This window comes from Eptesicus fuscus, chromosome 1, assembly GCF_027574615.1.
Source record: "Eptesicus fuscus isolate TK198812 chromosome 1, DD_ASM_mEF_20220401, whole genome shotgun sequence".
NCBI classification, from domain to species: domain Eukaryota; kingdom Metazoa; phylum Chordata; class Mammalia; order Chiroptera; family Vespertilionidae; genus Eptesicus; species Eptesicus fuscus.
This window is the reverse complement of record NC_072473.1, coordinates 36,151,839-36,175,288: the sequence shown is the minus strand read 5'-3', so window position 1 is coordinate 36,175,288 and position 23,450 is coordinate 36,151,839. Positions and strand designations below refer to the sequence as shown.

The 23,450-nt window shown below is 45.7% G+C and overlaps 1 protein-coding gene across 1 annotated transcript in view; it reads right to left on the bottom strand.

The window, feature by feature from the left end:
• The window catches only part of LOC103298554 (charged multivesicular body protein 1B2), a 63,804-nt gene that overhangs the window by 24,167 nt on the left and 16,187 nt on the right, over positions 1-23,450 (bottom strand). The window contains exon 2 of the mRNA XM_008155339.3: positions 2,840-2,937. Coding sequence (XP_008153561.2) covers positions 2,840-2,937 — 98 coding nt within the window. The remainder of the gene's footprint in view (positions 1-2,839; positions 2,938-23,450) is intronic.

The window sequence follows — 23,450 nt, the reverse complement described above, 5'->3', positions numbered from 1 at the left end:
CCTGCCGGCCTGCTCACCCCCAACTGCACCCCACCATCGGCCTGCTCGCCCCCAAATGCCCCCCCCACCAGCCTGATCACTCCCAACTGTCCCCCGAGCCAGTGTGCTGTCCCTAACTGCCTCCACTGCTGTCCTGCTCACCCCCAACTTCCCCGCCCACCTGCATGGGTGGGGTCCGGCCAGCCTGGCCAGGAGGAAGGGACATGGGCGGTTGGCCAGACTGCCTGCTGGTCGAACTCCTGGTCGAGGGGACAATATGCATATGAGCCTTTTATTATATAGAATATACACTGAGTGGCCAGATTATTATGCGTTCAGAGATCATAATAATCTGGCCACTCAGTGTATGTCGTAGCAATATCTTTACAGACACAGATCCTAGGGAAAGAGAGACTAAAGAGAAAATAAACAAATGGGACTACATCAAAATAAAAAGCTTCTGCACAGCAAAAGAAACCATCAACAAAACAACAAGAAAGCCCATTGCATGGGAGAACATATTTGCCAATGTTATCTCTGATAAGGGTTTAACCTTTTGCACTCGGATGTCGAGTGTGACTCGACACGGTTAGCATTAGAATAAAGGAATCAAGAAAAAAGCAAGCGAGTGCAAAGGGTTAATATCCAACATTTACAGAGAAGTCATACAACTTAACAAAAGGAAGATAAACAAAGGACCTAAATAGACACTTTTCAAAAGAGGACATATTCAGAAAGCCAAGAGACACACGAAAACATGCTCAAAGTCACTAATCATCAGAGATGCAAAACAAAACAACAATGAGGTACCACCTCACACCTGGCAGAATGGCTATCATCAACAAATCAACAAATGACAAGTGCTGGAGAGGATGTGGAGCAAAAGGAACTCTCCACTGCTGGTGGGAATGCAGACTGGTGCAGCCATTGTGGAAAACAGTATGGCTTTTCTTCAAAATTTTAAAAATGGTACTGCCATTTGACCCACTAATACAACTTCTAGGAATATATCCCAAGGAAACAGAAACAGCAATCAGAAAGGATATATATACCCTTATGTTCATAGCAGCACAATTCACCATAGCTAAGATTTGGAAACAGCCTAAATGCCCATCAGCAGATGAGTGGATTAGAAAACTATGGTATATCTACACAATGGAATACTATGCTGCTATAAAAAAGAAGGAATTCTTACCATTTGCAGCAGCATGGATGGAACTGGAGAGCATTATGCTAAGTGAAATACGCCAGTCAGTGAAAGAAAAATACCACATGATCTCACTCATTTATGGATAATAAAGATTATAACCTGATGAACAAAAAGATAGATACAGAGGCAGAGATGCATGGAACAGACTGTCAAATTACAGTGGGAAGGCTGGGAAGGGTTTGGGGGGGAGTTAAGAGATCAACTGAAGGACTTGTATGCAAGCATGTAAGCATAACCAATGGATGCAAGACACTGCGAGGGGGGGGGGGGGTGAGGGCCTGTGCTTGGGGGTAGGGGAGGCCGGGGGAAGGTCAGTGGGGAAAAAAAGGATACATATGTACTACTATTTGTAATACTTTAAACAATAAAAAAAAGAAAGAAATATACACTTGAAACCTATATCATACTATTAATCAATGTCACCCCAATAAATTTAATACAAAATTTTAAAAATCCCTTAATACTGGGAATTTAGTTTCTTTCCAATTCTTCAATAATATAAAGAGCAATGTAATAAAGATAATGGAACATGCAATTTCACACTTTCCTTTTTTTTTCTAGTCAACATCCATCACCACACATAGTTATAACTTTTTTCTTGTGAGAAGAACTATTAAGATCTATTCTTTTAACTTTCATATATACAATACAGTATTATTAGCTATAGTCACCATGTTGTACATTAGGACCCTAGGACTTAATTATTTTATAACCAGAAGTTTGTATACTTTGACCATTTTCTCCCTTTTCACTCATCTCCCATCCCCCTCCCCTGGATACCACCAACCTCTTCTTTATCCATGAGTTGTTTTTAAGATTAAACATAAATAAGGTCACATGTATTTGCCTTTCTCTATTTGATTTATTTTTAGTTAGCATAATACCCTCAAGGTCTATACACACTATTGCAAATGGAAGGATTTCCTTCTTTTTATGGCTTTTTATTGTTGATTTTGCTTTGATCCTTTTAGTGTAAAGTACACCATAGCCATGAGTACAACTATTGGCAGTTCAACCTCCTAGCAAATACACAAACACAATACACATTAATACTATACACTACTTAGATATAAAACTTCAGAGACTATAGAAATTAAAATGAACCAAAAAACATTAAATTTTATTCTTACATATAGGCTTTGTACTTCTAAGAGTAGTTTGGGTTACAAACCAAAGGACAATCTTTAGATGTAGGTAACAGAACAGTTATACTCTGTATGTGAGCCACACTTGAACATGTAAGTAGTAAAAAACAAAAAGGAGCCATTATTAACTATGTCAGATAATAAATAATTTATTTAAATATATATTTGGTTTAGAATACTAAAGCCAGAAATCTTTCTTTTTTTAATCTTTATTGTTGAAAGTATTCCAAATGCCCCCACTTTTTCCTTTTCTCCCCCACCACCCAGTTCCTCCCTGCCCCAGGAATTCTTCAGTCTGTTCCATGTTTCCATGTCTCTGGTTCTATTTTATTTATCAGTTTATTGTGTTCATTAGATTACACATATAAGTGAGATTACATGATATTTGTCTTTCTCTAAGCCAGTAATCTTTCCTCAATGTAAAATAAACTGAAACATTCACTTTTGCATGATTAATTGTGCTATCATGAATTTTAAAAAGATAAAAATAATAAAAGTAGCTTACCTTTTTAATCTTAGCCTTTTCAGACTTTTCTTCTTTATCACATTTCTTGGCATTCCTATTAAGCTCTTTTGCAGCAAACTTCAAGTTAAATAGGTGTTCTATAAATATATGTTAAGGCTATTCCAAAAAAGTCATTTCCCAATAACTAACTGCAAATGAGATGTTAAATTTATAAAAATTATCAGATAAAATTGTTATTTAAACCAACTATTCACAAAGTATTAGAGAAAACAGAAAAACTTTTATCTATTACACATTTTTTATTTAAAAACTTCATTACAAAGATGGCTGTCAATAGGACAGCAGGCTGCAAGATAGTGTGTGAATGAGAGAGCTAAAGGAGAGTGTGTGGACGTGCGGGGAGTGTCTGTATTTGTGAGTGAGGGACAGCTATATTCCACAGGACTGTTGGGGACTGGCAGACCAAGCTCCCCTGACCAGGCAGCCTCTACTACTGCTGAAATCTCTCCCAGAGCAGCCAGCTCTGCAGCAGAGACCGCACCATCTTGAAGGGGAGAGCAGCTGTGATTGGAAGCCCAGCCTTATCTTCAACGGGGGAGACCTCGGATACCTCCCGGGACCCTACAACCACAATGCCCAGAGACCAGCTGCCTCAGCTGCGAAACCATGAACACCGAGACTCCAGCCTACATGATTGTGGGTGCCTAAAAAGTTTGTCTAGGGCAGGCGTCCTCAAACTACGGCCTGCGGGCCACATGTGGGTGTTTTTGCCATTTTGTTTTTTTACTTCAAAATAAGATATGTGCAGTGTGCATAGGAATTTGATCATAGCTTTTTTTAAACTATAGTCTGGCCCTCCAACGGTCTGAGGGACAGTGAACTGGCCCCCTGTTTAAAAAGTTTGAGGACCCCTGGTCTAGGGGGATACAAAGTGGCACCAAATTCGCGGATGGGCCCTGCGCCTTCTCACAGAGCAGATAGAAGGAACAGCTGCATTGAATAACATCCACCTGGAATTGGTGAATTAAACACAGCTGGTGAGGCAATCCATGGACGAAAAGGTCAGAGATCACCTAGAGAAAGGTGAGATCTGGGATCCAGGCTGGAGGGAGAAATGCGTGCAGCAGGATCTAGAGTCTCAGAGGGAGAGTGCGCTCCACCAAACCCGTGGCCCTTGGGATCAGTGTAGCCCTTGAAAGTGGAAGGGGGTCCACTGCTGGCAGAGAGGGACTCTAGATATAAGCCCACAGCCATAAGAATCTGTGCCCAGAAAGGCAGCCTGAAGTTCTATACCGGCTGTGCAGTGCCGGGGGGAAAATATGTGAGTCGGTGCGGTTCCTTTGTCTTTATTTTTCCCTCCATGCTTTTGCTTGCCAAGTCCAGAACATAGGATCTTCCAATTAAAAACAGTCACCGAGAATGCAGGGGAAAGTGGTTTTTGTGGAAACTGGGGATCAGAATAAGGAGAGATGAACAGGAAACCAGCTATGAGCAGTCCATCCCTCCAACCCATTATTAAGTGTGGCAGGGAAAGAAGAGTCTAAATATTGGGCAGAGGGGCCATTTAGTCCCGGATATTAATACAGAAACACTGCCACCCAGGGGTTGTGTCAGAAATTGACTCCTGTGTAAATACAACTTAAAGCAGGCAGAGAAACAAAGTGAGCAGAGAGATCCCGCCTGCTTGAAAACAAGGTTGTGGCCTATGACACAGAGGAGCAGTGGATCAAAGAAAATGTCAACACTGTGCTGACTACCTGACAGGAAACAGACATGCCAAGCAGAACAGTAGAGGAAGTGAATGACCTTCACTATTTCACTTTTTTTTTTTTTATCTTTTACTTAAGAAACTCAATTTTTTTCTCACTTGATTTTACTTTATTATTATATTTTTATTTTTAATTATTGTAATAACTACTATTAGTTTACCTTTATTAAAGTTTTATTTTATTTTTTCTTTGTTTTATTTTATTTTGGGATCAGTGTTCTACATTCTATTTTTCTTTTTCTTTTAGCATTATTTTATTCTATCTCAATTTTTCTTTATGCCAAAACTCTCTTCCTCAGTTTTGCCTTTTTCCTCCTATTGCTCTTACCCTATTCCTGCTTTAGTTTTTCTCTATCCTTTCTTTTTATACCCTGTTAAAAATTTATCTAACTCATATATCTAATTTCCTATCCCCTGCTCCAAGTCCATGCACACTTCTCTCTTCTCTTTCTTCACTATTGAAATTTTTTCTTCCTTTTTTCCCTTTTTCTTTCCTTCTGTCTTGTAGTTGTTGTTTGATTAATAGTTTCTTTCTCTCTTTTTTGCTTCTGTTTTTCCTCTACTCGCTTGTTCTATTCTTCTACTCCTAGCTTAATTAATTCCAATCAACAACTCATGCCTATCTACTCTCTATCCTCCATTTTAAATAACATATGAACATATAGATAGATTAAATAAAGGGATATATATATATATATATATATATATATATATATGTATATGCATATATACATATATATATATATATATAAACTTTCACTTATATATACTTTTTTAATATATATATATATTTTTTTTCTTTTTTTGTATCTTGCTTTTTACATTTTTGCTTATACAATCATTCTCTTTCTACCTTCTCTATACTGAATTGTGGCTATTTCTCAATTCATTCAATTCCTTGACCTTACTTTCTGGAAATAAGCTCTGCGTCCTCAGATTTATCTGGGTGTTTGTTGCTTGGGTGTTAGATGTTTGCATTTTTTGGATTAGTTGTTGTTTTCTCCCCATATACATGTATTTTTCCCCCTTCTTTTTCCTTCTTTTTTTTTTTTCCTCTTACATTTTTTTTTTCCTTTTCTCAATATCATTTTTGCACTCTTTTCTATCCCCTAATCTCTTTACTCTGGTGGTCACATTTATTTGGGGTTATTAGTATCATGAATACATTTGTGTTTAGTGCCCTGTGTGTTGTGTCTTGTCGTGTTGTATTTTGTGACTTTAGGTCAACACAGGAGAGAGAAAGCTACATAACCAGAATCCTTGAGAGGAGGAAGAATGGGTAGATAAAGAAACAGCCTGCATACTAAAGAAAAGAAGGAATCACCAGAAAAAAGAAGTAAAGGAAATTGACACAAGCAATATGTCAGACAAAAAAATCACAGCAATGGTCATAAGTACACTGAAAAGGATGGAAGACAAATTTAACAATATGAGTAAGAACCAAGAAGAAATGAAAAATGATATCACTACAATAAAGAACACAATAGAAAGCATCAGCAGTAGACTAGAAAAAGCAGAGGATCACATCAGTGAGCTAGAAGACAAGGTAGGAAAAAATACCCAAGAAGAGCAGCATTTAGAAAAAAAACTTAAAAAACAGGAGGAGAGCTTAAGGGAACTTTGGGACAACACAAAATGAAACAACATCCATATAATAGGGGTGACAGAAGGAGAAGAAACTGAGCAAGGAATAGAAAACCTATTTGAAGAAATAATAACAGAAAACTTCCCTGATATTGGGAAGAAAAAAACTCACACAAGCCCAAGAGCTTAGAGTCCCAAACAAGAAGAACCCCAAAAGACCAACACCAAGACACATTACAATTAAATTAGCAAACACCAAAAACAAAGTAAGAATCTTAAAGTCTACCAGAGAGAGAGAAAGTTACCTAGAAGGGATCTCCCATCAGACTATCAACTGATTTCCCAATAGAAACACATCCAGCTAGAATGAATGGAATGAAATATATAAAGTCATGCAAAGGAAGGGTCTGAATCTAAGAATACTGTACCCAGCAAGGCTATCAATCAAAATTGAGGGGGAAATCAGGAGCTTCACAGACAAAAAAGGGCTAAGGGAGTTTATTACCACAAAACCAGCAATGCAAGAACTGCTAAAGGGACTGCTGTAAAAGTAAGAAATAGGAAGTGAAGAAAAAACAAAGAATAAAAATGGTGACAAAAGAAGTACCTATCAATAATAATTTAAATGTAAATGGATTAAATGCCACAATAAAAATCCATAGGGTAGTTGAGTGAATAAGAAAATATGACCCACATATCTGCTGTCTACAGGAAACTCACCTCAAAACAAAGGACTCACACAGACTGAGGATGAAGGGATGGAAAAAGGTTTTCCAGGTGAACAGAAATGAAAATTTAAAAAAGCTGGGGGTAGTAATACTTATGTCTGACAAATTAGACCTCAAAGTGAAGGCCATAACAAAAGATAAGGAAGGCCACTTCATAATACTAAAGGGAGCAATTCAACAAGAGGATATAAATCTGGTAAACATATATACACCCAATAAAGGAGCATCAAAATACATAAAAAACTTCTGGAGAATATCAAGGGAGAGATTGACAACAATACAGTCATAGTAGGGGACTTTAATACCCCACTAACACCACTGGAAAAATCCTCTAAACAAAAAATCAGCAAAGAAATATCAATCCTGCGGAAACCGGTTTGGCTCAGTGGATAGAGCGTCAGCCTGCGGACTCAAGGGTCCCAGGTTCGATTCCGGTCAAGGGCATGTATCTTGGTTGCAGGCACATTCCCAGTAGGGGGTGTGCAAGAGGCAGCTGATCGAGGAGGTGTGCAAGAGGCAGCTGATCGATGTTTCTCTCTCATCGATGTTTCTAACTCTCTATCCCTCTCTCTTCCTCTGTAAAAAATCAATAAAATATATTTTTTGAAAAAAAGAAATATCAACCCTAAATGACTCACTAGATCACATGGAATTAATTGACATTTTCAGAACATTTCACCCCAAAGCCACAGAATATACATACTTCTCAAGTGCACATGGGTCATTTTCAAAGATAGACCACATATTGGGAAACACAGACAAAGTATCTTCAAATTCAAGAAGATAGAAATCATATCAAGCATCTTCTCAGATCACAATGGCATAAAATTAGAAATCAACTACAATAAAAAATCAAACACCTGGAAGCTAAATAGCATGGTATTAAACAATGACTGGAGTACCAAAGAGATCAAAGAAGAAATAAAAAGCATCATGGCAACAAACGACCATGAAAACACAACAATCCAAAATCTATGGGACACAGTGAAAGCATTCTAAAGAGGGGACTTCAAAGCTCTACAGGCCTATCTCAAAAAAACAAGAAACAATGGTAATAAATTATCTACCCTGCAGCACAAAGAGTTAGAAACAAAGCAACAAGAAAAGCCCAGCATAAGCAGAAGGAAGGAAATAATAAAGATCAGAGCGGAGATAAATGACATAGAGACCAAAAAACAATACAAAAGATCAACAAAACCAAGAGCTGGTTCTTTGAAAGGATAAACAAAATTGATGAACATCTAGCCCAGCTCACCAAGAAGCAACGAGAGTAGACCCAAAAAAACAAAATCAGAAATGAAAGAGGTGAAGTAACAACCGATCCCACAGAAATACAATCAATTATGACATAATACTATGAACAACTCTATTCCAACAAAATGGACAACCTAAGATGAAATGGACATATTCTTAGAAAAATATAAGCTCCCAAAACTCAATCAAGAAGAATGAAAAAAACCTGAATAGGCCTATTAACTACCGAAGAAATTGAAGCAGCAATCAAATAATATTCCAGCAAACAAAAGCCCTGGTCTGGACTGCTTTACAGGAGAGTTCTACCAAGCATTTAAAGAAGAACTAAAACCTATTCTCCTCAGAGTATTCCAAAAAATTCAAGAGGAAGGCACACTTCCAAGCTCTTCCTGTGAATCCAGCATTACCTTAATACCAAAATCAGAAAAAGACACCACAATAAAAAAGAGAACTACATTCAAATATCCTTGATGAACATAGATGCTAAAATCCTCAACAAAATTCTAGCAAATCAAATTCAGCATTACATTAGAAAGATCATACACCATGATGAAGCGTGATTTATTCTGGGGATACTAGCATGGTACAATATCTAAAAATCAATAAATGTGATACATCACATAAACAAGTTGAGAGACAAAAATCACATAAACATATCAATCGATGCAGAAAAATTATTTGACAATATCCAACAACCTATCTTGATAAAAACTCTCAGCAAAGTGGGAATAGAGGGATCATACCTCAACATAATAAAAGCCTTATATGACAAACCTACAGCCAACATCATACTCAATGGGCAAAAACTAAACTCATTTCCCCTAAGAACAGGAACAAGACAGGGATGCCCACCTTCACTACTCCTGCTCGATATAGACTGGAAGTGCTAGCCATAGCGATCATTCAAGAAGAAGAATTAAAAGGCATCCAAATTGGAAAAGAAGAAGTAAAACTGTCCTTATTCACAGATGACATGATACTATACATAGATAGCAGGATACAAAATTAAAACCCAGAAATCTATGGCCTTTTTATACAGCAATAATTAATTCAGAGAAAGAGGAATGAAATAAACAATCCCATTTACCATTGCACCAAAAATATTAAGATACCTAGGAATAAACTGAACTAAGGATGTAAAAGACCTGTACTCAAAAAACCACATGACATTGAAGAAAGAGATAGAGGAAGACATAAACAAATGGAAGAAAATACACCATGTTAATGGATTGGTAGAATCAAAATCATTAAAATGTTCATACTACCCAAAGCATTCTACAGATGCAATGCAATCCCCATTGAAATACCAACAGCATACTTCAAAGATCTAGAACAAACTCTCCAAAAATTCATCTGGAATAAAAAAAGACCCCCAAGGAGATCCAAGATGGCAGCAAAGTTACACAAATGAACTACGCCGTGCACAGCAATTTCAAAAATACAACTAGAGGACAGAGCGTCTGCCACCCAGAACCACAGGAGAACTGGCTGAATGGTGGATTTACAACTAAGAGGGAAGAGGAAAGAGCAAACGCGGAGGGGCTGAGGTGCGGAGGCGCGTGAATCGGGCTGATGGCGGGGGAAGGGACGCGCGGCTTTTTTTCCAACCCGAAGGGAAATAAACTCCCCATCACTCTGAAATCCAGTTTCTGGGGATACGCGGGAGACCCAGACACCTACGTGGAGAAGCTGGACTCTCGGCCATCGTGTTGGAAAGTGAGAGCGACTTTCTTGCAGAGGTGCGCCCAGCAATCAGTGTTTACTGCGCTGGAGCACGGGACGCGGGGACTTAGAAACGTGGAAAGGCAGAAAAGGCAGACTTGCAGCCATTGCTGTTTGCCACACCCTAGCCTAGTGATGCCCTGAGACCCCGCCCCGCCCTGAGACCCGCCCCGCCCTGAGACCCACCCCGCACATTCTACAAACCCGCCCAGGCTCTAAACAGCAGCTTTTGCATATAAATGGCCTGCCCTGTGGCAGCTTAACCAAATAAACTGCAGTTCCAGTCAGACTGCTCCAAAACCACTCAAGCAGGAGGAGAAAACTGCAGTTTTTGCTGTAACTCCTGCTTAGTGGCCTCAGACAGTAGCTGACCTGCACCCCATTGGAGACCCAGAAACGAGGGCATCTAGTGGTCAGTGTGAGACGACACCAGATTTCAACCACTTGCATAAGGGACACATTCAAGAGGCAGACTCAGTGAGCGCCAAAGCCTTACTGGAACAAGTCCCAGCCCATAAACGTGTCTCCTGCACAGCAACTCTTCCTTTATAGATACAGCAGGTCCTCACAGCCAATTGGCCTGGAGGAAAATTCCTCCCAGTGACAACAACAACAATCAAGACTTAACTACACAAAGGAGGACCAAGATGGAGGCATAGGGCGGATGCCTGATTGTTGCCTACCACAACAATTTTGAAACTACAACGGGAAAACAGAGCAGACACAATCCAGAACCACCGGAGGGCTGGCTGAGCAGATGCTCTACAACTAGAATAAAAGAGAGGGGTACGCGGGATGATGCTGATGCCGGTGAGCCAAAGATCACACTTTAAGAACTACGGCTCTGGCGACACAATGGCAACCTGGAACGTGCTCAGCACAGTTTCCCCAGCAGTCTCCAGCTGAGGGGACGGCTCCACTCGCTGCCGAGCATGAACAGACAAGCCCCTGGGAGACATGGGGTGGGAGACCCCACGCTTGCTGACCTCCGAGTCCTTCGAGAATCTCAGCGCCCCGGAAGCGGCCAGGTGCGCACGCCCGGCGACCGGCCACCGCTGCAGGCCCGAGCGCCGACGCAGTGACCCTGGACCAGCCCACTCTGAATCCAGACGAGGCTGGGTCCCGGGTCCGAGTGAGGCCATGTGCCCCTGGGTACGGGAGAGGCCACGCGCCCCTGGGTCCAGATGAGGCTGGGTCCTGGGCCCGGGTGAGGCCATGCGCCCCTGGGTCCAGGTGAGGCCGTGCGCCCCTGGATCTGGGTGAGGCTGGGTCCCGGGCCCGGGTTAGGCCACGCGCCCTTGGGTCCGGGTGAGGCCACACGCCCCTGGGTCCAGGTGAAGCCACGTGCCCCTGGGTCCGGGTGAGGCCACGCACCCCTGGGTCCAGGCGAGACCAAACCAGAGGGAGTCGGACCTGCATTACCACCATTTGTCCACCATCCAGAGCTGAAAAGTCAGTGCCGACATGTACACATAAGGAACTGGTGGACATTGAAATTAGGTCTCAAAAGAACTGATGGTCCAGAAAGAAACTCACTACAGACTGATTCATTTGCCTGTCAGCATAACTATTATTGCTCGTCTCACATTCGGTTCTTATAAGTATATTTCAAGTAACACATGATCTCACTCGTCTAGGGGAAATGATGAACAACATAGACTGATGAACAAGAACAGACCCAGAAACAAGGAGGCATCGATCGGACTGTCAGGCCTCAGAGGGAGGGTAGGGGAAAGTGGGGGTAGTGGGGAGAGATCAACCAAAGGACCTGTGTGCATGCAAACGAGCCTAACCAATGGTTAAGGACAACAGGGGGGTGGGGGTATCCGTGGGGAGGGGTGTGGGATGGGAATGGGGGGATGAGGACAAATATGTGATACCTTAATCAATAAAGAAATTTAAAAAAGACCACAAATAGCCACAGCAATACTGAAAAAGAAGAACAAAGTTGGAAGGATCACAATACAGATATCAAGCTATATTACAAAGCCACGGTTCTCAAAACTGCCTGATACTGGCACAAGAACAGACCTGCAGACCAATGGAACAGAACAGAGAACCCAGAAATAGACCCAAGTCATATGCTCCATTAATATTTGACAAAGGAGGCAAGATCATATAATGGAGTCAAGACAGCCTCTTCAATAAATGGTGCTGGGAAATTTGGTCATATACATGCAAAAAAAAAAAAATGAAACTAGATCACCAATTTACACCATAAACAAAAACAAACTCAAAATGGCTAAAGGACTTAATTGTAAGACGGGAAACCTTAAAAACTCCACAAAACTCCATAGGCAGCAAAATAGGAGACACATGTTGTACCAATATCTTTACAGACACAGCTCGCAGGGCAATGTAGACTAAGGAGAAAATATACAAATGAGACTACATCAAAATAAAAAGCTTCTGCACAGCAAAAGAAATCATCAACAAAACAACAAGAAAACCCACTGCATGGGAGAACATATTTGCCAATGATATTTCATATAAGGGTTTAATCTCAAAAATTTACGGAGAACTCATACAACTTAATTAAAGGAAGACAAATGATCCAATAAAAAATGGGCAAAGGATCTAAATAGAAACTTTTTGAAAGAGGACATACAGAAGGCCCAGAGACATATGAAAACATGTTCAAAGTCACTAATTATCCGAGAGATGCAAACCAAAATGACAATGCAGTATCATCTCACACCAGTCAGAATGGCTATCATCAACAAATCAACAAAGGACAAGTGCTGGGGAGGATGTGGAGAAAAAGGAACCCTACTGCACTGCTGGTGGGAATGCAGACTGGTGCAGCCACTGTGGAAGACAGTATGGAGTTTCCTCAAAAAGTTTAAAATGGAACTCCCATTTGACCCAGTAATCCCACTTCTAGGACTATATCCCAAGAAACCAAAAACGCCATTCAGAAAGGATATATGCACCCCCTATGTTCATAGCAGCACAATTTACAATAGTTAAGATTTGGAAACAACCTAAGTGCCCATCAGTAGATGAGTGGATTAAAAAACTGTGGTACATCTACACAATGCAATACTATGCCGCTATAAAAAAGAAGGAACTTTTACCATTTGCAACAGCATGGATGGAACTGGAGAGCATTATGTAAAGCGAAATAAGCCAGTTGGAGAAAGATAAATATCACATGATCTCACTCATATGTGGGATATAATGATCAACATAATTTGATGAACAAGAATAGATCCAGAGACAAATGGTAGGGGTGTGGGTTAGAGCGCAACCAAAGGACTTATATGCATGCATATTAGCATAACCAATGGACACAGACACTGGGGCGGTGGGGACTTGCCCAGGGTGGGAATGGTTGGGTTGGGGGTCAATTGGGGGAAAAGGAGACATATGTAAAATTTTAGACAATAAATAAAAAATTTTAATAAAATAAATTTTTAGAATATAATAGAAATAATCATTATTTACAGATTTTTAACAGTTCCTACAACTTTTGTGATATACAATTTTAGTACAGTTTTGGTAATATTATTATATGTAAAATATTTTTTCTTAAAATATTAATTTTTATTGCATGTAATATTATATTTAAAATCATTTTCTTGTAATATTAAGGTTTATTGCATGTAACATTATTATACTTAAAATCATTTTTCTTGAATTGAAAAAAAAACTACTAGATTTTTTTTTTTTAATTTCTTTATTGATTAAGGTGTCACATATTTGTCCTCATCCCCCCATTCCCATCCCACCCCTCTCCCCACGCATGCCCCAATCCCCTGTTGAACTTAACCGTTGGATAGGCCTATATGCATGCATACAGGTCCTTTGGTTGAACTCTCCCCCTCCCCCCACCCTCCCCCTACCCTCCCCTATCCTCCCTCTGAGGCCCGATAGTCCGATCGATGCCTCCTTGCTTCTGGTTCTGTTCTTGTTCCTCAGTCTATGTTGTTCATCATTTCCTCTAGATGAACGAGATCATATGTCACTAGATATATACTAATAAGAACTGAATGTGAGACGAGCAATAATATTTATGCTGACAGGCAAATGAATCAATCTGTAGCGAGCTTCCCCCTGGACCAACAGTTCTTTTGAGACCCAATTTCGATGTCCAGTAATTCCTTATGTGTACATGTCAGCACTGACCCCTCAGCTCTGGATGGTGGACAAATGGTGGTAACGGAGGTCCGACTCCCTCTGGTTTGGTCTCGGCCGAACCCAGGGGCACGGCGTCACCCAGACTAAGGGGCACGTGGCCTCACCCATACCCAAGGGGCGCGTGGTCTCACCCGGGCCTGGGACCCAGCCTCACCCGGATGGATCCAGGGGCACACGGCCTCACCCGGACCCAGGATCTGGCTTCACCCGTACCCAGGGACGCTTGGCCTCTCCCAGACCCAGGGGCACTTGGCCTCACCCGGGCTTAGTTGCACAAGGCCTCACCTGGATCCAGGGACACATGGTCTCTCCCGGACCCAGGGACGCTTGGCCTCTCCCAGACCCAGGGCCACTTGGGCTCACCCGGGCCTAGGTGCACGAGGCCTCATCCGGATCCAGGGACGCATGGTCTCACCCGGACGCAGGGACGCTTGGCCTCTCCCAGACCCAGGGGCACGTGGCCTCACCCGGGCCTAGGTGCACGAGGCCTCATCCGGATCCAGGGACACATGGTCTCACCCAGACCCAGGAACGTTTGGCCACTCCCAGACCCAGGGCCACTTGGGCTCACCCGGGCCTAGGTGCACGAGGCCTCACCCAGATCCAGGGACACATGGTCTCACCCGGACCCAGGGACGCTTAGCCTCTCCCAGACCCAGGGGCACGTGGCCTCACCCGGGCCTAGGTGCACGAGGCCTCATCCGGATCCAGGGACACATGGTCTCACCAGGACCCAGGGACGCTTGGCCTCTCCCAGACCCAGGGCCACTTGGGCTCACCCGGGCCTAGGTGCACGAGGCCTCATCCGGATCCAGGGACGCATGGTCTCACCCGGACCCAGGGACGCTTGGCCTCTCCCAGACCCAGGGCCACTTGGGCTCACCCGGGCCTAGGTGCACGAGGCCTCACCCGGATCCTGGGACACATGGTCTCACCCGGACCCAGGGATGCTTGGCCTCTCCCAGACCCAGGGCCACTTGGGCTCACCCGGGCCTAGGTGCACGAGGCCTCACCCGGATCCAGGGACACATGGTCTCACCCAGACCCAGGAACGTTTGGCCACTCCCAGCCCAGGGCCACTTGGGCTCACCCGGGCCTAGGTGCACGAGGCCTCACCCAGATCCAGGGACACATGGTCTCACCCGGACCCAGGGACGCTTAGCCTCTCCCAGACCCAGGGGCACGTGGCCTCACCCGGGCCTAGGTGCACGAGGCCTCATCCGGATCCAGGGACCCATGGTCTCACCCGGACCCAGGGACGCTTGGCCTCTCCCAGACCCAGGGCCACTTGGGCTCACCCGGGCCTAGGTGCACGAGGCCTCACCCGGATCCAGGGACACATGGTCTCACCCGGACCCAGGGATGCTTGGCCTCTCCCAGACCCAGGGCCACTTGGGCTCACCCGGGCCTAGGTGCACGAGGCCTCACCCGGATCCTGGGACACATGGTCTCACCCGGACCCAGGGATGCTTGGCCTCTCCCAGACCCAGGGCCACTTGGGCTCACCCGGGCCTAGGTGCACGAGGCCTCACCCGGAACCAGGGACACATGGTCTCACCCGGACCCAGGGACGCTTGGCCTCTCCCAGACCCAGGGCCATTTGGGCTCACCCAGGCCTAGGTGCACAAGGCCTCACCCAGATCCTGGGACACATGGTCTCACCCGGACCCAGGGACGCTTGGCCTCACCCCGACCCAGGGCCACTTGGGCTCTCCCGGGCCTAGGTGCACGAGGCCTCAGCCGGATCCAGGGACGCATGGTCTCACCCGGGCCCAGGGACGCTTGGCCTCTCCCAGACCCAGGGCCACTTGGGCTCACCCGGGCCTAGGTGCACGAGGCCTCACCCGGATCCAGGGACACATGGTCTCACCCGGACCCAGGGACGCTTGGCCTCTCCCAGACCCAGGGCCACTTGGGCTCACCGGGGCCTAGGTGCACAAGGCCTCACCCGGATCCAGGGACACATGGTCTCACCCGGACCCAGGGACGCTTGGCCTCTCCCAGACCCAGGGCCACTTGGGCTCACCCGGGCCTAGGTGCACGAGGCCTCATCCGGATCCAGGGACGCATGGTCTCACCCGGACCCAGGGACGCTTGGCCTCTCCCAGACCCAGGGCCACTTGGGCTCACCCGGGCCTAGGTGCACGCGGCCTCACCCGGATCCAGGGACACATGGTCTCGCCTGGACCCAGGGGTGTGTGGGCTCTCCCAGACCCAGGGGCGCTTGGCCTTGCCCGGGCACGGGATCCAGCGTCATCCGGGTCCAGGGGCACTTGGCCTCACCCGGACCCGGAGTCCGGCCTCACCTGGACCCAGGGGCATGTGGCCTCACCTAGACCCAGGGACTTGAGGCCTCACTTATACCCAGAGGCGTGTGACCACACCCGAGCCCAGAGGCGCGCAACCCCGCCCGCACCCGGGTCTCAGCGGGGCCCCGTCTTCCCGATCCCAATTCCTGCCGGTCAATCCCCCCTCAGCAATTCCCCTGGCCATCCTTCCAGAGCTCCAGTATGGCTGCTGCAGAACTCGTCGGGCGGCGGCTCGGCGAAGCTCCGGTGCACCCGGTGCATGGCGGTGGGCCAGTCTGGCGTCGCTGCGTCGGCCCTTGGGTCTGCATCGGTGGCCGGTCGCCGAGCATGCGCACCTGGCCGCTTCCGGGGCATTGAGATTCTTGACGGACTCAGAGGTCAGCAAGCGCGGAGTCTCCCACCCCATGTCTCATAGGGGCTCGTCTGTCCGTGCTTGGCTGCCAGTGGAGCCATCCCCTCAGCCGGAGACCGCCGGGGGAACTGCGCCGAGCACGTTCCAGGCCGCTGTTGTATCGCCTGAGCCATAGTTCTTTTGTGTCGCCTGAGCCGTAGTTCTTAAAGTGTGGTCTTTGGGTCACCGGCATCAGCATCATCCCACATATCCCTCTTTTATTCTAGTTGTAGAGCATCTACTCAGCCAGCCCTATGGTGGTCTTGGATGGTGTCTGCTCTGCTCTCTTGTCGTAGTCTCAAAGTTGTTGTGGTAGGCAACAATCAGGCTTCCGCCCTCTGCCTCCATCTTGGTCCTCCTTTGTATAGTTAAGTCTTGATTGTTGTTGGTGTCACTGGGGGGGCTCTCTTTGTCTATAAAGGAAGAGTTGCTGTGCAGGAGACACGTTTATGGGCCGGGTCTTGGTGCAGCAAAGCTTTGGCGCTCACTGAATATTCCCGTTGAATGTGTCCCTTATGCACGTGGTTGAAATCTGGTGTCATCTCCCACAGACCACTAGATGCCCTCGTTTCTGGGTCTCCAATGGGGTGTAGATCAGCTACTGCCTTAGGCACTCAGCAAGGATTACAGCAAAAACTGTAGTTTCTTCCTCCTGTCTGAGTGGCCCTGGAGCAGTCCGACTAGAACAGCAGATCATCTGGTCCGCTGCCAGAGGGCAGGCCACCCACATGCATAAGCCGTTGCTTGGGGCGCAGGTGTGCCTGCAAGACTTGCGGGGCAGGTCTTCAAAACGTGCGGGGCGGGTCCCAGGGCGGGGCGGGGTCTCAGGGCGCCAACAGGCCATGGTGCGGCGAGCCGAGATGGCTGTGAGTCTGGTCCTTCTGCCTTCCACGTATCTAAGTCCCCTCGTTCCGCACTCCAGCGCAGCAAACACTGATTGCTGGGCGCACCTCCGCAAAAGTCCCACCTCTCCCCGCAGACATCTGGGTCTCCCGGGGTTCGCCAGAAGATGGGTTTCAGGGTGATGGAGAGCTAATCTCCCTTAGGTTTGGAACAAAAGCCCCTTTCCCCCGCCACCAGCCAGACCCACGCACCTCCACACCTCATCCCCTCCGATTTCGCTGGGTGCGAGGCAACAGAACAGCCTTTAACCTCCGCCGCCATCTTTATCAAACTTCTCAATTTGTACTTCTTAATCCCTTCATTTCAGTCAACTCTACTGAAGTCTAGCGCCGCCGGGAGGTGCACGGAAAGGGCGCCCGGGCCTCCGTCCGGTGCGCGGTGCGCGCGTCCCGCGGAACCAGGCGCGCGAGGGCCTGGGATGGGCGCTGGGATGGGCGCCGGGCCCATAATGGGATGGGCGCTGGGCGGCCGCCGAGCTCCAGGCACCGCCATCGCCGCGTTCCGGACGTCGCCGCCGCGGCGTCCCCCCAATTTATACTTCTTAATCCCTTGAATTCAGTCAACTCTACTGAAGTCTAGCGCCACCGGGAGGTGCACGGAGAGGGCGCCCTGGCCTCCGTCCGGTGTGAGGGGCGCGCGGCCCGCGGCACCAGGCGCGCGGGGGCTGCGCGGCGGGGACGGGAGCTGGGAGGCCGCCGGGCTCCGGGCGCCGCCGCTGCGGCGGTGTCCCCAGCGTCCCGGGCCGGGCGGTCCTGCGGGGGCGGCGGAGTTGCGAAAGTGAGTGAGTTTCCCAGGGTTTCGCCCGGAATGGGGTTCAGTGCAATCGGAGCCGGCGCTCAGCGCACTCCGGAGCCTTTATCTCCTTCCTGCCAGTGAACTCCGGCCAGGTCATCAGCCGCCCCCTCCTCTCCGGTTCCATCCTCCCCGCAGGCGCGTGTGCTCGTATCTCCGCCCGTTTCTCCATACCTCAGGCTTTTACGGCTTCCCCGACTGTCCCCGTGGCCTTCTCCTTCCCCCCAGCTGTGGGCATTTCAGTCCACCAACTTTCCTGTGGTTCTGGACGATGTCCGTTCTGACCTCTAGTTGTATTTTTGAAATTGTTGTTCCCGGCTGCAGGTTAGGTGTTTAACCTATGCCGCCATCTTGGTTTTTTCTGGGCTATCTCTTTCAAAACTACTAGATTTAATAAATGAATTCTGCCATGTAGCAGGATACAAAATTAACACACAGAAATACATGGCTTTTTTATACACCATTAGCTCACAGAAAGAGAAACAAAACAAAACAAAACAAAAATCTCAACTTACCACTATACCCCAAAATTAAGATACCTAGGAATAAACCTAACTAAGGAGGTAAAAGACCTGTACTCGGAAAACTAAGGACATTGAAAAAAGAGAGAGGAAAACATAAACAAATGGAAGAATATACTGTGTTCATGGAAGAATCAACATCATTAAAATGTCCATACTCAGCCAAAACCGGTTTGGCTCAGTGGATAGAGCGTCGGCTTGCGGACTCAAGGGTCCCAGGTTCGATTCCGGTCAAGGGCATGTACCTTGGTTGCGGGCACATCCCCAGTAGGGGGTGTGCAGGAGGCAGCTGATCGATGTTTCTCTCTCATTGATGTTTCTAACTCTCTATCCCTCTCTCTTCCTCTCTGTAAAAAATCAATAAAATATATTTTAAAATGTCCATACTCCCCGAAGCAATCTATAGATTTAATACAATCCCCATTAAAATACCATCGGCATATTTCACAGACCTAGACAAACTCCCCAAAAATTCATATGGAACAAAAACAACAACAACAAAAAGACCCCGAATAGCTGCAGTAATTTTGAGAAAGAAGATCAAAGTTGGAGGGATCACAATACCAGATATCAAGTTATATTAGAAAGCCACTGTTCTCAAAACTGCCTGGTTCTAGCACAAGAACAGACATATAGACCAGTGGAACAGAACAGAGAACCCAGAAATTGACCCAAGCCATTATGCTCAATTAATATTTCACAAAGGAGGCAAGAACTTACAATGGAGTCAAGACAGACTCTTCAATGAATGGTGCTGAGAAAACTGGACAAGTACATGCAAAAAAAAAAAAAAAGAAAGATACTAGACCACCAAGTTACACCATACACAAAAATAAACTCAAAATGGATAAAGGAGGTAAATGTAAGAAGAGAAACCATAAAAATCTTAGAAAAATCCATAGGCAGCAAAATATCAGAAACAGGTCTTAGCAATACCTTTTCCAATACAGCTCATAGGGCAATGGAAACTAAGGAGAAAATAAACAAATGGGACTACATCAAAACAAAAAGCTTCTGCACAGCAAAAGAAACCATCAACAAAACAACAAGAAAGCCCACTTCATGGGAGAACATATTGGCCATTGTTATATCTGATCAGGCCCTAATCTCCTAAATTTATAGGGAACTCTTAATAAAAGGAAGATAAACAATCCAATCAAAAAATGGGCAAAGGACTTAAATAGACACTTTTCGAAAGTGGACATACAGAAGGCCCAGAGACATGAAAACCTGCTCCAAGTCACTAATCATCCAAGAGATGCAAATCAAAATGACAATAAGATACCATCTCACACCTGTCAGAATGGCTATCATCAACAAATCTACAAAAGATTAGTGCTGGCACGGATGTGGAGAAAAAGGAACCCACATACACTGCTGGTGTGAATGCAGACCATTGCAGCCACTGTGGAAAACAGTATAGAGTTTCCTCAAAAAGTGAAACATGGACTCCCATTGGACCCAGGATTCCCACTTCTAGGAATATATCCCAAGAAACCAGAAACACCAATCAGAAAGGACATATGCACCCCTATGTTCATAGCAGCACAATTTACAATAGCTAAGATTTGGAAACAGCCTAACTGCCCATTGGCAGATGAGTAGATTATAAAACTGTGGCACATTACACAATGGAATACTACGCTGCTGTAAAAAAGAAAGACGCCTTACCATTTGCAATAGAATGGATGAACCTGGAGAGCATTATGCTAAGCGAAATAAGCCATTCAGAGAAAGATAAACATCACATGATCTCACTCATTTGTGGAATATAATGAACAACAAAATCTGATTAACAAAAATAGATACAAAGACAGAGAAGCATGTAACACACCATCAATCTTCAGAAGGAAGGCAGGGGAGAGGGTGGTGGGTAAGAGATCAATCAAAGGACTTGTATGCATGCATATAAGCATAACCAAGGAACACACACACTAGGAGGTGAGGGCATGAGCTGGGGGGTGGGGATGGCCGGGGAGAGGTCAATAGGGGAAAAAGGAAACATATGTAATATTATATGTAATACTTTAAACAATTAAGAATTTAAAAACATTAATACAGCTCTATCCAGTTTGTTCAGTGGTTAGAACATGAGCCTGGGCTCAGAGGGGTTGCAGGTTTGATGCCCAGTCAAGGGCACATACCTGGGTTGCCAGTTCGAACCGCATCCCCAGTTAGGGTGTTTGCGAGAGGCAACCAATTGATGTGTCTCTCCCACAATGATGTTTCTTTTTCTTTCTCTCTTTCTGCCCCTCCCTCCCTTCCACTTTCTAAAGATCAATGGAAAAAATATCCTTGGTTGAGGATTTTTAAAAATGATAAATAGTATATTTACAAGTTGTTTAAATAATTCTAAATGTCTGTGTTCCCCTACATAGCCTCAAAGTATCTTTGTGTATACATATATAAAACTGACAGCCCACCCAGTATGAGCATTGACCCAGGAACCAAAAGGTCACTGGTTCAATTTCCATTGAGGCACATGCCCAGGTTATGGGTTTGATTCCCTGTAGTAAGGGGTGTGTAAAGGCAGCAGATTGATGATGTTTTTCTCTCATTGATGTTTCTATCTAACCCTCTTCCTTCCTCTCTAAATATCAATAAAACCATATAAAAAAAGGAAAAGAAAACTGACAAAGTGAAAATGATCGAGCTTGGGAGATTTTAACAAAACTATCTCAGTAATTGACAAAATTAAGAAGGGAAAAGTTACAAAATACCCTATTAAGCCCTAGCCGGTTTGCCTCAGTGGCTAGAGCATTGGCCCTCGGACTAAAGAGTCCTGGGTTAAATTCCGCCCAAGGATTTGAACATACCTTGGTTCCTGGCTCAATCTCCGCCTTTGGTTGAAACTCCTGTGGGAGGCAACCAATCCATGTGGACTCTCTCACATCAATATTTCTCTCTCTGTCTCTCCCCCTCCATTCCAGTCTTTCTAGAAATCAATGGAAAAATAGCCTCCGGTGAGGATTAACAAACAAAAAAATACCCTATTAAGAACCTTAATTTAATAAACACATAGAGAATTATAGCCAATCCTGTATCCAATAATTTGAGAATACACATAATTTTCAAGTATATGAGACATTATGAAAACTAATCATGTATTAGGTCAAAAAACAAATCTGAAATAAAAAATATCAGATAGACTTGCTATATTACCACAACTCCATGATGAAGTAATCAATATGGGAATTCTCTTCACAATTTTTCTGTAAGAATTTAAAGCTGTTCTAAGATTAAAAGTTTATTAAGGCATATATTCAGAAATTTTTAAAAAAACAACCCTATCTAATAAAAGAGTAATATGCAAATTGACCATACCCTGCTACACCCACATGCCCACCAGCCAATCAGGAGTGAGTATGCAAATTAACCCAACCAAGATGGTTGCAGCCACAGAGCAAGCAGGAGGCTTGGGTTTCCCGAGTAATGGAGGAAGCCAAGCTTTCCGCACACCCTGGCCAGCCTAGGCCTCCACTCAAGGCAACAAAGTTTCAATTATAGAAGATAAATCCCAACAGAAATGGCTGTGGCCACGGAGCAAGCAGGAGGCTTGGCTCCGCTCAAGGATACAAAGTTTCAATTATAGAAGATAAATAAACCCCAGATATAGGGCCTCTGCTTGGGTCACTGGGGGATGTGGCCAGTCTGCAAACCACCACAGGCCCCTTGCCCAGGCCGCCCCACGCCCCAAGGGAACCCCCACCCTGATCTGGGACACCCTTCAGGGCAAACCAGCTGGCCCCCACCCGTGCACCAAGACTCTAACCTATCTATTAAAAGAGTAATATGCAAATTGACCATCACTCCAACACACAAGATTGCTGCCCCCATGTGGTCAAAGATGGCTGCCCCCATGTGGACACAAGATGGCCACCACAAGTTGGCCAGCAGGGGAGGGCAGTTGGGAGGGACCAGGCCTGCAAGGGAGGGCAGTTGGGGGGCGATCAAGCCTGCAGGGGAAGGCAATTAGAGTGACCAGGCTGGCAGAGGAGGGAAGTTGGGGGCGACCGGGCCTGCAGGGAAGGGCAGTTGGGGGAAACCAGGCCTGCAGGGGAGAGCAGTTGGGGGGGACCAAGCCTGCAGGAGAGGGCAGTTAGGGGTGACCAGGCCTGCAGGAGAGGGCAGTTAAGAAAGACCAGGCCGCCGAAACCGGTTTGGCTCAGTGGATAGAGCATTGGCCTGCGGACTGAAAGGTCCCGGGTTCGATTCCGGTCAAGGGCATGTACCTTGGTTGCGGGCACATTCCCAGTAGGGGTTGTGCAAGAGGCAGCTGATCGATGTTTCTCTATCATCGATGTTTCTAACTTTCTATCCCTCTCTCTTCCTCTCTGTAAAAAATCAATAAAATATTAAAAAATATATATATATATTTAAAAAAAAAAAAAAGAAAAGAAAGACCAGGCCTGCAGGGGAGGACAGTTAGGGGCAACCAAGCCAGTAGGGGAGGCAGTTAGGGGCAATCGGGCTGACAGGGGAGGGCAGTTGGAGGTGACCAGGCCTGCAGGGGAGGACAGTTAGGGGCAACCAGGCTG